We start from the raw sequence: 16,538 nt of genomic DNA, 5'->3' as shown, positions 1-16,538 counted from the left end.
GCTTTTCTATGTTCTCTTCGGAATTTTTTGTAACTTCTTTTCGTAGGAAAATAATCATGAATATTTTATAGGTAATAGTAACAATAATAGTATTAAAGAACTACCTATTTTGTCTTAAATAATTGTATTTGCTTAATTTTCTTCAGGAAAAAAGTCAAAGAATATTATTTACAAAACTTAATATTTTTCCCATTAAAGATCAAAAATGAGCTCTAAAATTTTAAGCTTTAAAATATCCAAAAAGCAATTCATTAATGCAAAAACGTGCTATTTATCAGAATAATTGATAAACCCCCCTTTCCTCGAAAAAATTTCAAGTACGCCCGCTTACTAAATTAACTGAGTTTTTTTTTAACATTTTAATACACTCGATACGATAGCGTCATCGTCATCTGACATCGGCAAAATCCATTAACAAATGCAAACGCACGCATAAAATATGATTATGCAGTGATACTCTGTTTTTCATTTAACCTCGAGGTAACGTGAATAAAAATTCCTTATGAATTGCATTTTCTGAATTAAAAATAACAGAATTATTTCTAAAATAATGAATATTGAAAGAATAGCGAATGAAAAACAACAATATATCTCTGAACACTTTTTTTGTTTGACATTCAAGATCCATTTAAAAATATATTTCACGAATCTGATGATAACTGTGTTTTTTTCGTGACAAACTGTGGATAACGTGAAATGAATGTGAGCGAGCGGAAGCTATCGATAGGCCGTTCAAGGCAAAGCGGAATTCGATTTCGGTGCGTCGCGCGTCCTTGGAATATATTATACATTATACTCATAGGAGACGCAAAAATCATCTTTCACAATCCGCTGCACGTTCCTCGCATTCGGACTCGTGCGTAGTCGTGCGAACACGCGTTGTTCGCGGATTGCGTCAATCGAGTAGTCGTGCCTCTTCGTCAGCTGACGTCTTGCACACGTTGCTTTACGATTGCTATTTAAAGTTTCATCGCTGGCGCCGAAGAATTATGCAGAAAAAAAAATTTGCACATGTCGCGGAAGTCTTGAGATTAACTTGAGATTTAACTGATGTTGAAAATTGTGGAGAAATTTTCGATTTGTAATTGAGATTGTGGATTTGATGTTCGAAAATTTTCATAAAAGTCCCAATCCATAGATTTTTCGCGGAATTCTGATAGATATAATAAGATGAGCATAATTAATAAAAAGCACAGTTAAAAACAAGGGACAGTGCCTCTTTTGTTTATTTTGTAATTACATATATATTATCTCTCCCTATTATACATGAAATATTTTGCATATTTTGTAATATATATATATATATACACACAAAATCTCTCCCGATTACATGAAACATTCATTTGACGATCTAGTTATTAAAAAATTATTAATGCATCCTGAAAAAAAATTGTGATTCAAGAAACGCCAAAATATGATTTTTAAAAAGGTATACTAAAAATAGCAGACTTCCAGATAGACTAATTATTTATCCTCACTCAGTATTTTTCATGTCTGTTGCGAGATTGTTGCATCCATTTCTCAATAATTAAATTAAGATACGTGGATCGATTAAATGCTCGTTTATTTGAAGCGGCGCGCCGTCGCCTCGAACGGCCAGACCTTGTGGAAATTTTTCGGTGATTCATCCCTCCCTCATGACAGCTGTTGCATCTGTCTCTCCTCTCTCTCTCTCTCTCTCTCTCTCTCTCTCTCTTTCTTTTCGCTTTCTTTTTCTTTATTTTACGAACCCAATCGCGCGTGGTGGCCTATGTAACCTGATATAAATAAACTCACGTAACTTGTTGCTCGCTATGACTAGATTATCATTAAAATGTATGCATTATCTCACGCACGCAAATATACAGAAACGCTCAAGCGATGCATGATACGGATTATTGTGAGCCATTCACAAGTTTCAGTTTCACAGTCATTCTTTCTAATAATTTCTTGTATGTAATCGCGGAAATGATGACGCCAAACGATAACGCAAGAGTCTGTCGCAAATCTAAATTCCGTAGAAAATCCCTTGCGAAACGTTACTTGGATCTGTTTGATGCATTTTGTACATATTAAGTATGTCATGCTTAAACATGCTTACATATATTTTTCTGAGTCACACAGAATGCCCTAGAATAATTGCTTTTGTATATGAGGCTTTAGCCGACTTGAATTAAAATTTTTTTAATATGATAAATTAATAATATTATTTGATATATATTTATATATTTACATCATCTGAATAAAGTAGATAAAATTAAAAGCATGTTTATGACTCACGCGTCATACGTGCAAATATACATCAAAAACTTTTTTTATATTATTCCGTTCCTTAAGTTGTCACATTCTCGAGTGAATTTTATTATAACAAAATTTTAATTAATAACCAAATTAACGTAATTTTAATATCGAAAGCAAGCCCAATCAATTTATTTACGAGTAATTCCAAAGATTGGTCAAACAATCTTTAATTAGAAAAAATGTTGATAGTTATTCTATAAACTTATATGTCTCAATTTGCAGTTTATATAAAAAAAAAAAATCACCGAATATCACAGATTGACAATAAGTACTCTTGCATAGAGGTAATATCAAGATATAACACGAAATGAAATTTGCATTCGAGGCAGTGAATGAGCAGCAAATTGACTCACATCATGCGCTCTTCAGGGTTAATAGATATTATCAAGTTATCTCCCCCGTGTCGCGATAGGATATCACCTTGCGATTTGACCTGCTCTTGAAGCTGCAGTTATGAATTTTGCGCAGCGAGATCAGCGGGACTCTAGTCCAGCCTAACCAGCCGGATAATTGTCCGTGATCGAATTAAGCGTCAATCAGTATCATGCAGCCGCTCTAATTCTTCGTCGCGTGAAGATGTCGATGTGCCGCGAGTCACGTAAGCCTCTTCGAGAGTGATAAGACTACACGTAGCTTTATTTTTTTTTACGGGTGTTTGCGGTTGTTCATGAGGAAGAGAGGACTACGATAATTGTCTCTTTAATTTGTGCCTGGACACTGAAATTCGATAATAATATGATCAATTTATAAATACGACAATGCAATTTGCACAGCGTATGTATGATCAATAAAAGTAAAAAAATATAATGTATTTTGCGAACAATAGAAAGAGATGGTTAAAACAGAAACTATTAATTTAAATGAATTTAATTATAAATTAAATTAAAAGAATATGCAATTAAACTAAACAATGCAGTACATTTTGTATCTTAATTTTACAGCTTAGTTTTACAGTAAACTTAGTTTTACATCAAAAAATCTGAAATGGAAAATAAAATAAGTGAAGAGATAAAAATTTTGAGTTTATTTCAAAGTTGGAGCTATAATTATCTTTCAATAAATTGCCAATTTTCTGTTTGTCCGTCACATTGCAGTTGCATTTATAATTAGTCAACAGATATTGAAACGATGTTTGTGAGTAAACAACAAAATTCGGAGACTATAGATATCGCGTGACTTCACAGCGTCGCTACTTTATCAAATTATCTGGTTTTATTTTCAATCCAGGAAAATGAGATTGTCAGATCGCGAGAGAAATTTTGTTACAACTTCAGACAGCATAGACTCTTTTTAGATATAAAATCAAAAACATGTAAATATGTATCTCAAATATAACAAGACAAAATTTCAAGATTATCCTTTATTAAAAACGCAAATTTTTTTAAATTAAATATGATTACCAAGAAGATTACTAAAAAGATCCATGACTAAAAGTAATTTTAAAACATTATTATTAAATTTCAGTTGCATTCAGATACACAAATATAATTTTTAAATGACAGCTGTAGCTTTCTTCGCATGTGTCGTTATTATCGCAGTTCATTCTCGTGTATATGTTTCATCATTATCATCGTTTTCCTTTGTATGCGTTCTCCCCCTGCGCGATTTATCGCGCAGCATAGCTTTATATACATTTTATTAAGGGACGCCTTGTATCATTCAGATAATCAGCCGAGCCTCCGACACCTGCCCCTCTTGTTTAATCGCAGCCGACACTCCTTATCGCTTCGTGCAAACAGGATTCATCTACTTTCTATGCTCGGCGCGGCTAAAGAGGTCAGGTCAGGCCTCAAAGTCTTGCACCGAGGAGTCCGCATGCTCTACCATCGCGTCGATTCTAAAAATAATCGCGGATTGTGCCGCGAGGACTGATAAGTGCCGCACTAACGCGGCATTCTCTAGGAGCTATCTGAGCGCCTATTGATCGTGGGAGAATTTGATCGGAGACTCCAATTCTCAAAAGTTTATTATTTGATATCGCGTTATTTTCCACGGTATCTCTTACATAATTAGGCGAGAGAGAGAGAGAGAGATAAGAAGCACCAACTCCGTGACGCAGACGATATGGTATCGTTGTTTTGATTGCAAAGTTTTGAAAGCATGTTTTTCTTTCTTTACGCAGAGAGTTCTTTGTTCAGGAATAGAATACGACACTGTCGACACTGCCAAAATTCCAAAATAATTCTCAATTCTCGATCTACGCTCTCGTATCATTCGGTTCTTAATCGTAGAGGCTCAATGTGACTGGCCGCGGTTATGTAATTTTATATGAAATTCGCTTTTAGATAAACGCTGTATTAAATTTCAATTTATTATTGGCAGATCTTCATTTCGCTCGACTCGACCTTGTTTTGTCACCGTTTATATTTGGTTGTTAAATATTTCCAGCTTGAAAATAATTATTAATTTTATTGAATTCTCAAATCTATTTTGTGAAAAATATCACTAAATAACGATATTTCAATGATCGAGTGCTCGATCAAATTTCTATTTTGGTTAATCCACTTGAGATTAATTTAAAATTGAGATCTCTATTTGCGTGCCAGAACTCCTTAATATTAAAAAAGAAAAAAAAATTGAAAAAGAAGAATTACGAACTTTTCATCGAGAAATAATGCCGACGCCTTCTATTAAAACTCACATTTCAGTTAAACACTTCATACATACAAAGCGCACCGATGAATCATGGTTTCCATTTCGCGCGTATTATCTATTTATTCAATGATTGGTTCCTAATTCTTAATAATTATCGTAAGTAGGTGAATTATTGAGTCTCATTCGCGCGTGACAAGGATCGGAACGTGCACGTGCGATCATTATGCAGCGTCAATGACGCTTCATCGTACTCGACTTTGGAACACGCTATACAGTCGAAGGCCTTTCGTTCAGGAAGAGGCAAGTGTGCGCTTCGCGAATACTAAGATTGACTTCAAAATAGCTATCGATTGACACCGAGTTTTCTGCAGTTGCCAATTCTCTTGCCAGCGGCGTCTTTCTACTTTCGGGTGCCCTGTGCGCGCGTCGTAATTTCCTTCGGGATCACATTAGAATCACCGACAAACCCGTCGCTGATAATGTTCTCGTCGATATCGATATGAGATCGACCGATAATATTTAGCCAACGCACAAACGTACGTTTTGTGTTTCGTTCACACGATACGTGGCTTCGATTTATTTTCATCGAATCGATGTAACTGTTACTTTACTTTAGCAACACTCGCTTTGTTACACGAGTCTAAAACGCGTAGAGTTCGTCGACCTTTGCAGGGGAACAATTTCGCCCAGGCTCGCGGACATTTCGCTTTCAAGTCATAACAAACCAATAATTTCTGACGCTACACAAAAGTCGATGAATGTTTACGCCGGTGGACGCATATTCGGTGCCGATGTCGAACTAGGTATCGATGAAATAGCGCCGGTGAAAGCTTTGTCGACGAAATCTTTGTCGACGGTTTTAACGTAACCCAATTTGCCCGAGGCCTTTGTTATTTGTCAATTTAAAAAAGTGTAGGCACAACATACATGTACGTGGAAAATATCTAAAAATATCCTTTTAGGTAGAATCTATTTTTGTTTTCCCCGAGAGAGACATTTGATGGCTCTAAAGAGGTAGCTATTATTTTGGGTTAATCACCTTATTTTGCCAGGAACGAAGTTTATTCGCGTAACGTGTAATTAACGAGGTCAATTATAATTGATCGCTCGATGTAATAAAGGCGCGACTCGCTGTCGCCTTTTATGCGCCCTTATTATACTCTATCTAACAAACGATCGTCACCGTAATTCAGTTTTCTATCTTCTTTTCGCAGATCCGCACATCAAAGTCGCGGGACGATTAGACGATGTACGGTCAGCAAAGGAGAAGATAATGGAAATTTTGGACACACGGGTGAGTATATATATTGTCATATGTATTTATATACAGAGTGCTATCGATCATCTTTTAAAATGAAAAAAGCGGTGCTTTTTATTGTAGTTTCGGATTACACGCAAAAGAAATAATAAGAAACGTTTGTCTTGAATTCTTTTGCAAAAACCTCTATTAATCTCTCTTATTTAAAGTTTTTTTCTCTGTTATTCCTACTTTTTAAGATCATTTTAAGATTAAGAGAGACATTTTCAGAGAAACTGTCTAGACGAAAGTTTCTTATTTTTTGACGTGTAATCCAAATCTGCAATAAAGATTATTTTGTTACATTTTAAATACTTAAATGTAACATTTTGTCTATGTAATTTATTTTCAATTGAAATTAGAAAAAATATCATCATTTGAAAATGTACGAAATGCACGACTTACTTATCAAAATTTTGGATTTTGAACAAAAAAAAAACCACTTCTTTTCATTTAAAAGAGTGAACGGGTTGTTTGGTACACCCTATATATTCCCGATACGCCGATAAGACCTACGTAGCTTGCGATATCGTTTCGCAATTAGTCTTGTGAAATTACAAAGATATAGGAAACGACCCGGTTAGTATTTAAAAGTTTAGTGTCTGTGGGTGAATCAAGAAGAACATGATGAATCGTTATTTGCACGCAATTGATCATATCAGCAATCGAAACGGAAACAAATGCAAGTAAGGTGGGCGAATAATGTTTCTTTTTATGGAGCGGAGACGGGGAAGGGGCTACCGTTTTGTCAACGAGCGAAATTCTCACGAAGAAGTATGTCAGTAACGGGAGTCTATCGAATAATTGAAACTGCAAATATCGGACGATCGTAAAGGCCTTCTTTTCTATTATGCCGCAACGTTACCTTAGTTGGCGCAATTACCAGTCGTCTTGCGATAGAGGAAACGATGCCGACTTGCGGAACGAGCGAACGCAAGGACACACGTGCTTATTAGTATCGGTAATTCTGGTACGGACGATTACCGAATTCGATTAATACATGAGCCGAGAGAGCGGCCATATGCTCCTTCTCTTTCAAGTGTTACGTCATCCACGAGCGATAAAAATTAATTAAGCATGGAATTTATATCGACTCGGAGACGTTATCAATCATCATATTGAATATTGTGTAACTTACATAAGCGCTCGCGAAAGTAAAGATAAAGTCGTAACTATCAAAATATAAAATACAGATTAAGATGTACAGAATGTAAAGTAGACGTTTTATAAGATACTTTCACGTATAGGTTTAAAGTTAAAGTAATAATATGATTAATATTGTAGATAAATATTTAAATACCGACATTTAGCTCGACGGCTGTTTTAGCTGGCGGGTTGTTAGACTTTCAGACCGCTCTTTCAGACTGCTTATGCGACGCCTTTTTTCTTCGGCTCGTGCATGTTTCTACGCGATTACCAGACGCGTATCGTAAGTAAGGAAGGTCGGGGGAAATAAGCAGTGAAGGAGGAGGCAAAAGATCATGCGGAAAGAACGTATTCTATTTATACGTCGCCGTTCGCGGTCACGAATTCTCGAATGCGAGAAAGCGAATTGTTTGAGTAAGCAGCAAATTGCATTACAGAAATAGATAAATAGATAGATGGATAAATAGATAGACAGATAGAGCGTTTATTGATGTTTTAGAGCGAGCCCTTTAAGATTAAACAAGTTGATACAGAAAAGTGAATAAATTTGCAAAAAACAAATCTGTTGAAGAAAATAGAAATGTACATTAATGAAATAACATAAAAAGAAAATAACGTTAGATAGTAGGAAGTAATAAAAAATAATCAGAAATAGTAGAAAAATCATAAAAAACAATACAAAGTAATAGCAAAAAATAATATAACGTGAACAGAAAAGAATAAAAAAATAAGAGAGAGAGAGGGGAAGTGAGAAGATATAAATCATTGCGAAACGAACATGAGAATCCAAGTATCTTAATCAATTAGACAAGTTTGCTCGCTTTCTTAAAAGAGGAAACGAATCTTGAAGAGGAGGAAATCAAATTAAACTTGGAATTAAACTGTGGATGGGAAATTTATGTTAATAAATAATTGGAAAAACTAGATCAAATTTTGATCAAATTTCAATTTCGAATTTAGATTGCTACACCGTACCTCTCGTTCGTATTTTCGTATTGTCGCGAACATCCCCTAGTTAAAAAAAAAAAAGAAAAAAATCATGCCGACACGGCGTGATGTCGTCGGTCGGTCCCGTTACTGTTAAATCGCGAGACGACAGGCGAGTCGGACTTGTCGCTTTATACCAGCCATACCGGGCGTACCGATCGATTCCTGTTACTTTGTCGAATGTACATTCCGACGTGCGCGCATTCCAGAGACACGAATACACGGAGACAGAAGCGGGGTGAGGAAGGACGTGTGAAAGGAACACGTATACCCTCGCGCCGGCAGAAACGTGGATAAAATTCTGCGCTCGGTTTTCTCGGGCACGAGAATCCGCTGTCTTTCCCCTCTTCTCTCTCTCTCTCTCTTTTTTCGTGATTCGCGTGATCTACTCTCGCAATTGCAATCGCGGCAAGTGCACGGACACTTTAAAATAGACGTCACGCTTTGCGTCAAGCATGCAAAAGTGGCGCGACAGCGCGACATTTGTATATATAGCGCTAATTACGGACCGCGAATGGCGCGTAAATAGCGCGAAGATATTTATAGAGCTCAGTCGGACACGTGCGTGGATATCCAATATCTTTTCGAGCAGACGCCAGGATGTCGACGTCCTGATTTTCGCAATCGCAGTCGCATCTGTCTAGTTATGTTTTCGAAATCATATCTGAACATCTAAATTGGCGGAATAAAATTGATACAGGCGGAGTATCGTGATCTTCTCCTTCTGCCTTCCGATTTTAAAACTTTAATAAATAAGATTAATAAAGAAGTTTTTTTAATCATCGTCACGTTTGCACATTTTTTTTTATATAAATATGAAATGTTCTTATTTGCATGGGACCTCGATAAATTATATCCGATATTTTGTTCAAAGGAATTTAAAGTGTTAGATGAGGACAAGAGCCTTGGTTCTTTTGTAAGCGATGGTGTTACACTCTTGTTGCATTATGAAAACGCTGGCAGATACTACGGTGAATTATATATTGATGAAAAGATGATTTCAAGAGCTATTTATAAAAAAAGTTGACGCCAGTTGAGTTGTTTACAGCTATTTTGTATAAGCAAAGATGAGACTAACAAAAAACGATTATTTGCATGCGATTATGATATACGAATTTCGGAAAGGAGTAAAAAAAAGAGGTAAATGCTGTAGAAAACATCGGAAATTTTTCAAAAAAACATTTTTACAATTGTTTTTTGCAGCATTCTTCATTTTTGTTCCTTTCCGAAACTCATACATTATATAATCACACGCAAATATTTTTTCTTCAGCTTCATTTTCGATACAAGATAACGATATAAATAATTCAAATGAAATTAATTTTTTGTTATAGACAACTCTTGACGTCAACTCTTGACGTTAATTTTCTAATATACAATTTTTATCACGTGACATTTGTTTGACGCATTATAAAAAAGGCAACGCAAAAAAAAGGATCAAGACCTTTGCATTGACTCAATATAAGAATTGAAAATTTTCGTCGAATTTGTTAGTGCTGTCTCGTTTCTTTCTTTACTGCGAAAAGTTCGCCTAGTATTTAACTTTAAAATATTTTTTCGAAAGTTAAACATTGCGCCGTAACTATCACCGATTTTATCTTACAAAGTGAGCGTTTTGAAACTTTTGGATATTCGGCCTCGTTCGCGAGCGAACGGTACAACCACAACAACGACTCGCTATACTCGGTCAGGAAGGAGTTCCTGAAGTCGCACGACGGCGGGCGGATCGTGCGACGTTATCGCGTGACTTTATGTAACGTTCAGCCACGCGATATCTCGAGCTGCGCGCACGAGTCGTTCCGCAACGGATTGGCGATATGGTTCGAAAAGCTCATGCACATAAATCGATGAAGTTGGTGGAAATATCAAGTATAAATGTTAATGTAAATTATCGGGGAAGAAGTTACATTTGTGCGGAATATATAATGCAAACGTAAATATGCCGGATGAATAAATATGCAGGAGATGTTATCGGAAGATTCTCATTTTTTTTTCAGCAGTTAATTACTTGATGATATTATATGGAAATAATCTTTTGTATGTAAAGATTTCATCTAAGTATATTAATATTTTAATGAAAACTTTGAGTTTTTTTTTATTCTTATTAACTATATCGATAAAATCGTAATTTTAATTTCAATAAAAGTAAAGCCTTATCTAGATTACCTTCAGCGATAATTTCAACAGAGATTCATAATCATTGATGTCATTCTAATTTTCGATATTTCTCGAATATCAAATTTTGTATTAATTTTTTAATTTAATGTCAAATTTTTATTTCCGGTAAATATATTTTTAATTACGGACATCTCGAGAGGAGTTCTATTTTTTTGAGACTATTAATTTTAATTTATCAGGATACAAATTGTGTTTTCTAAATAGCCAATGTTTAATTTTTCAGAGTAAAGAAACAGAGTAGAGAATATTTAGAAATTGATCAAAATAATAAAACAAAGCTGACTATATGATCAATGATAAAGATTAAATAAAGTTACAAATATAATATGTCAATTCCACAAACGGCCAATTTCATAATTTAATTTTTAGCAAAGTAATAGAGTGACCATGAAGTTAGACGTTAGCTACACCGACCATTCGCACATCATCGGTAAGGGTGGCCTGACAATTAAACGAGTGATGGAGGAAACTGGCTGTCACATTCATTTTCCAGACAGCAATCGCAGCAATCATCAAGACAAGAGCAATCAGGTTTCCATCGCTGGCGAAATGGAAAGCGTCGAACGCGCCCGTGCTCGTGTCAGGGTAAGATTTTTTACAAATGCGTCCTGAATATCTCAGAAGTATAATTTTAACGCTCGGTAATCACCTTGTGTGAGTACCGAGATGGACAATGTTTCGAATAAAGAATAACGAATAAAGTTTTATTTAGGAATAACGAATAATTTTTTATTCGAATAACAATTTATTCGTCTATTTCGAATACTATATTTACGAATAAAATTTTTAGTCGAATAAAAATTTATTATTTGTAAATAAAATCTTATTCGTTTATTACTTAACTTATTTTTTTTTACTTATTTTACTACTTTATTTATTAACTTTTTACTTTATTTTATTTTCAATAATTATTTTATTGTTTTCAATAACTACAACCATAAAAGTATCTCTAAATTAAAAGTGAAAATAAACGTGATTTTTGTGGCGTTTCTATAAATTTATTCGCACTCTTCAAATCGGCCGTATAAAGACGGTAAAAATGAGGTGAGAATATGTAGCTATTATCAAAGTTTTATTTTTTTTTTTAGTCTTTTGGATATATAGTAACAATAAGAAAAGAAATTAATATGTAGATAATGATAAAAGAAAAAATAATGTGAATAAAAAATAATGCAAATAAAGAATAATGCGAATAATGAATAACGAGAATAATAAATAACAGCCCATAATATGAATAATAAATAATATCTATAATACAAACAACGCGTATAACGAATAATAGCCAATAATATGAATAACGAATAAAATTTTAATTAAATAATCATCTAAATAAAAAAATGTTCAAAAAATAACGAATATGCCCAACTCTGAGCAACGATTACTCAATGTACTTTCTTCAAGTAAATATCAGTTATCTTATCTTTAATAAAGAATATTTTTTTGATAATTATCGTAAAATATACTCATCACAAATTAAAAAAAAAAACTCATACAAAAAATAAGAATTTATATTTTTTTGAAGAATATTATAAAATTGTATTGAAGTTAAATCAGAGCAATAAGCAATTTTTGTTTCCACTTAATATTCAAAGATAACAATATGTATTTTTCTGTGTACACAGTTTATTCTTGAGATAATTTGTTGCAATAATATTTACTTTAAGTAAATGATAAGTGTTTTAAGACTAAAACAATTTTTATATAAAAACTTGGCGCTGCTAAATCAAATAAGGAAAACAATTTACAAGAAATAATAAATTTAATCTGTATATGTGAACGTTACTACTTTATTATATTTGAAGGTCTAGCAGTGCTAAGTTCTTGACATTAAAATTTTATTTAAATTTTATAAGCTTTGTATTGTTACTTTCATTTCTTTAAATTAAATTTACCTCAAATTCTTTAGATTAAATTTTATATTTCATTAAAATATATCACTTGGATTGGAATAGAAACACTTTTAAATGGGACTGCAAATATATACATGGCACTTGAGTATTATTTTTTAAAAGTAGTTGTGTACAGTTATATTTCGAGAAAATATATATATTTTGTTTCTAATTGCAATTTAAAAATTTCATATATATATATATTTTTTTTGTTTTAAATACACATTAGTTAAAAATTAGATTACATAAATTTGTGATATCAATTTGTTAAGAAAAATCAAAAATATTACCACTTAGGTTTTTTGGTATAACAGTTTTTTGTTGTTTGGTATAAGTTTTTTCATTGATTATACGTCTCTATTGAATTTTCATTAGTAAAAATTTGCATGTTCGTTCGTTCATGCATATTCACCTTAATATTCCAAGAAATGTTCGAAAAACATATCGACTTATACTGTTTTTTTTTTTTTTAGAATCTGACGCCTCTGATCTTTTCCTTCGAGCTGCCTATAATGGGCACTTCGCAGACCATGCCAGACTGCACCTCGCCGTACGTAGTACGGATACAAGAGAAGTTCAATGTGCAAGTGATGTTTCGCACAAGACCGAAATTGCACGCCACCCTGGTGGTTGTCAAGGGATGCGAATGGGAGGTTTCCCAAGTCAAAAATGCGACGTGTCTGCTGATCCGTTATATGTGCAAAAATCTAGCTGTAAGTGACAAAAATAATCGAAATATATGTTCCTCCAAGAGTTTGAACAAATTAATTTTAAAAGTAAGAAAATTAAATCTGACATTTTTCTCAGTTTCTTATAAAAATGGTTTTGTTCTGCTATGTGTATCTTACAGTCTTAATTTTTTCTAAGTGTTTCTTAATATGTATCAATTTAGCGTTTTTTTTAGCTTTTATCAAAAAATCGACGCGATAAAGGCAAATAGTACTTTTATCATATTTTTCAAAAATTCCTGTTCTTATTAAAAGAATTAATATGTTTTCGCGCGTTTCTTCTCAGAGTCAAATCCAAGTACAAATGTCAATGGAGATTTCACCCCAACATCATAGCATCGTGCTAGGGAAACAGAGTAGCAATCTGAAGATGATTATGCAACGTACCGCCACGCAAATTATGTTCCCCGATGCTGGCGATCCGAATATACCTAGCCTCAAAAAAAGCAACGTCACTATTACTGGCGAAATACACAATGTTTACTTGGCCAGACAACAATTAGTGGTAAGTCGATACGTTTATATATCCGGTTCTCTGTAATTAATTCCAAATTTTATCTTTTCTCTTTCTAAATATTGCTCCGTATTATACATTTTCATATCTTTTTCTTTATGTGAACATTTTTATTTTTCAAAGCCATTCTTTCTCTATTTAAAATTTCTTTCACACTAGTTTTTCAATTTTTATGACTTCTTTCAATCGAGCAGTTTTCATGATTTTTATACAAATAATCATTTTTAACTTTTATGTCTTGTAATATATAAAATAATTGAGACATATGATAGTCTTAAAATATACTTTATTTTACGCTTGATTATGAAATAATTGCAAACAAGTTACGTGTTTTCTTTTAAATTTGGTTTTCGAAGAATATTTTTCATTAATAATAATTACTCTGTGTAACCATTGATGATGATCGTATGTTTAGGGCTCGTTGCCACTGGTACTTATGTTCGACCTGCCGGAAGATTCCATGACCACTTCCGTGGATACTGATAAGATCTCCCAACTCATGCAATCTCTGGACGTGTTTATCAACGTTCGTCACAAACCGAAACAGAGTACGCTTTCCGTGATTATCAAAGGAATCGAGAGGAAGGCCAGTAATATTTACAAAGCACGGAAGCAATTGCTGGGACTGGATGAGCCCTCGGTTGTTGCCGATATACCAGTTACTTATCACATTCCGAATGCTGGCAATATCTTCCAAGGCAATTCCAATAACGATGGTGAGTGCTGCTCATTGGAATCGATCATAATAGAAAAGAAATACGATATCGTCGATTGATATGTTTCTTTATCACACGAAAAAGACGGTTTTACTGAAATGTTTAAAATTTACATGAAATGTTAACAAATTTAGCTAGATGTAGATCGGAAAATAATTTTGTTAGGCCATTAAAATAAATGTGGTAGGATAGTGAAATTAGCTGCTAGAATGTCAAAGCACTTTACAATTTCATTGTGTCCCACATAATTATTTCGATTGTCCAACAAGACTATTTTTAGATTATATCCAGCTAAATTTCGAGATACTTTAGCAAAACCGTTCTTTCCGTATATTATTTTATTTTTTAATATTAATATACATTCTTTAATATTTAATTAGGCTCCAACAATCTGATCAGCGGCATATCGGATAATTTCTCCAGCATGTTAAATGTAAATACGCAAAATTCGCCGTACTGCGTATCGCCGATCTCGCACTCACCAAATTCTCTAGGACTGTCGTCACACTGGGGCCTCCCTCATCATTATATTCCGTCGATGTGCCCGTATCCTTACTCTCATTTGAACGCCCTGCTGACGACACAACACATGATGCACAACAACATAATGGGAACTTCCCACGGACCCCATGCATTATCGAACCACGTAATGCCTCCCGGTATTGGAGCGTTTCACTCTAATGTACCGACCAACTTTTCTGGTATCCATGGTTTGAATGCCAATTCATTGATCGATAGCAAAGATGGTAATAGTGGTAAGTAATCCCCCAACTTATTCTATATTTTTACACGTTTTTCAATTTCTTTACGAATAATTGTATACTTAATTCTTCCATTGCCACGCTTTTTGCATTATTTTCGCAACAAAAGTATAAAAACTTTTGTAAGATGTCGTAACATTATTCGATCTAGATTAAGATAAAGAAATGTGTTTTAATAAAGTTTCAACTTAACTTTGAAAATGCTTCATAAAAACAAATTAGGAAGTATCAAAGCAAAAAAAAATTTGAAGTAAAAAAAATCAATAGGATTGACAGTCAAATTTTAATATCCTGAGATTTATCATTAGTACTTCAAATTTTTCCAACGCGAGGGGAAATTCACAGCCGGCATTGGTGTACAAAATTTCGGCAGTGGACTGCCGAAAAAAGTAAGCAGTGACCTATAATATTGACGGCATTGTCGTCAGTGGTTGGGGAGTGGTGAGCTCACTTCAGAGTCGATCATGGGGTTGAGCACAAAAATTTTTGAATACTTCGGGAAAGCTTTAGAATTCTTGTGCAGGCATTGGCGTATGATAATGGGCACGCGGTAGTGTTCATAATTGCATGGCATTGCCTTAATTTTAATACAGGATCGACGGCATTGTAGGCATTGACTAACAATAAGCATTGTCGGCAGTGTACAAAAATGTCGGCAGTGTTTTACAGCAATGCCAAAAATCGGCATTGGTGTACAAAATTTTGGGTTGTGAATTCCCCCTCGTTCCAACGCTATTCTTGCCTTAAACGCCTAATATTTTAAGATGTATCGAAAGTGATTTTGATTCTTATGTGACAAATTTATTTGCAGCTTATTCTTCGTTAAGTAGCGTTTCTAGCTCTTTATCTAGTCCTGCCATCAGCCCTCGTAATATTTCACCGGTCAATCCTGCGGATTCTAATACCAACTTGCGTAAGTCAACATTGAAAAATTAAAGATCTATTGTTAACCATCGGTTATTGCTATTTACAAATTACAAATAAATGTTCGCTTTTCTTTCAGCGGATCTATCGAGTATGTTGTCTGATTTACCAGTCACCGATCGACGTGCACCTGGTTGCGAGAAAAAATCACTCGAGATGGCTGCGCAGCAGAATCTCACGCCCTTCGATTACGAACAGAAAAAGTTGCTGGCTACAAAGGCGATGCAGAATAAATCGAACAACACTGATTTTCGCGTACCAACGTCTGCTTGGTCCGGTTACGGCCTGAGCCAAAGTATTCCGCCCATAAATACGAGTGACTTAAGCAAGGTAATTATATCGGATTTCTTGGCTATATAAAAGATAATCAAATTTGAAATCATCAAAACTTACGAAATCAAAATCTATCAAGAATTTAAAATGTTCCTCACGGATTGTAGAATGATATCAAAGAAAGTATATAACATTTTCTTGAAGTACTTAAAACGCGTAGCTATTCATTTGGCGATAATTACTTAATAAT

At 34.1% G+C, this 16,538-nt stretch overlaps 1 protein-coding gene across 4 annotated transcripts in view; it reads left to right on the top strand.

The window, feature by feature from the left end:
- LOC105195962 (protein bicaudal C homolog 1-B) overlaps positions 1 to 16,538 on the top strand; it is a 43,367-nt gene that overhangs the window by 19,778 nt on the left and 7,051 nt on the right. For all 4 annotated transcript variants that reach the window (XM_011161625.3, XM_011161624.3, XM_011161622.3 and 1 more), the window contains 8 exons: positions 6,090 to 6,169; positions 10,853 to 11,068; positions 12,846 to 13,085; positions 13,387 to 13,605; positions 14,030 to 14,330; positions 14,711 to 15,085; positions 15,903 to 16,004; positions 16,095 to 16,345. In XM_011161625.3, coding sequence (XP_011159927.1) covers positions 6,090 to 6,169; positions 10,853 to 11,068; positions 12,846 to 13,085; positions 13,387 to 13,605; positions 14,030 to 14,330; positions 14,711 to 15,085; positions 15,903 to 16,004; positions 16,095 to 16,345 — 1,784 coding nt within the window. The remainder of the gene's footprint in view (positions 1 to 6,089; positions 6,170 to 10,852; positions 11,069 to 12,845; positions 13,086 to 13,386; positions 13,606 to 14,029; positions 14,331 to 14,710; positions 15,086 to 15,902; positions 16,005 to 16,094; positions 16,346 to 16,538) is intronic.

This window comes from Solenopsis invicta, chromosome 12 (assembly GCF_016802725.1).
Source record: "Solenopsis invicta isolate M01_SB chromosome 12, UNIL_Sinv_3.0, whole genome shotgun sequence".
In the NCBI taxonomy this organism is placed as follows: domain Eukaryota; kingdom Metazoa; phylum Arthropoda; class Insecta; order Hymenoptera; family Formicidae; genus Solenopsis; species Solenopsis invicta.
This window is presented reverse-complemented; position numbering and strand designations above follow the sequence as displayed.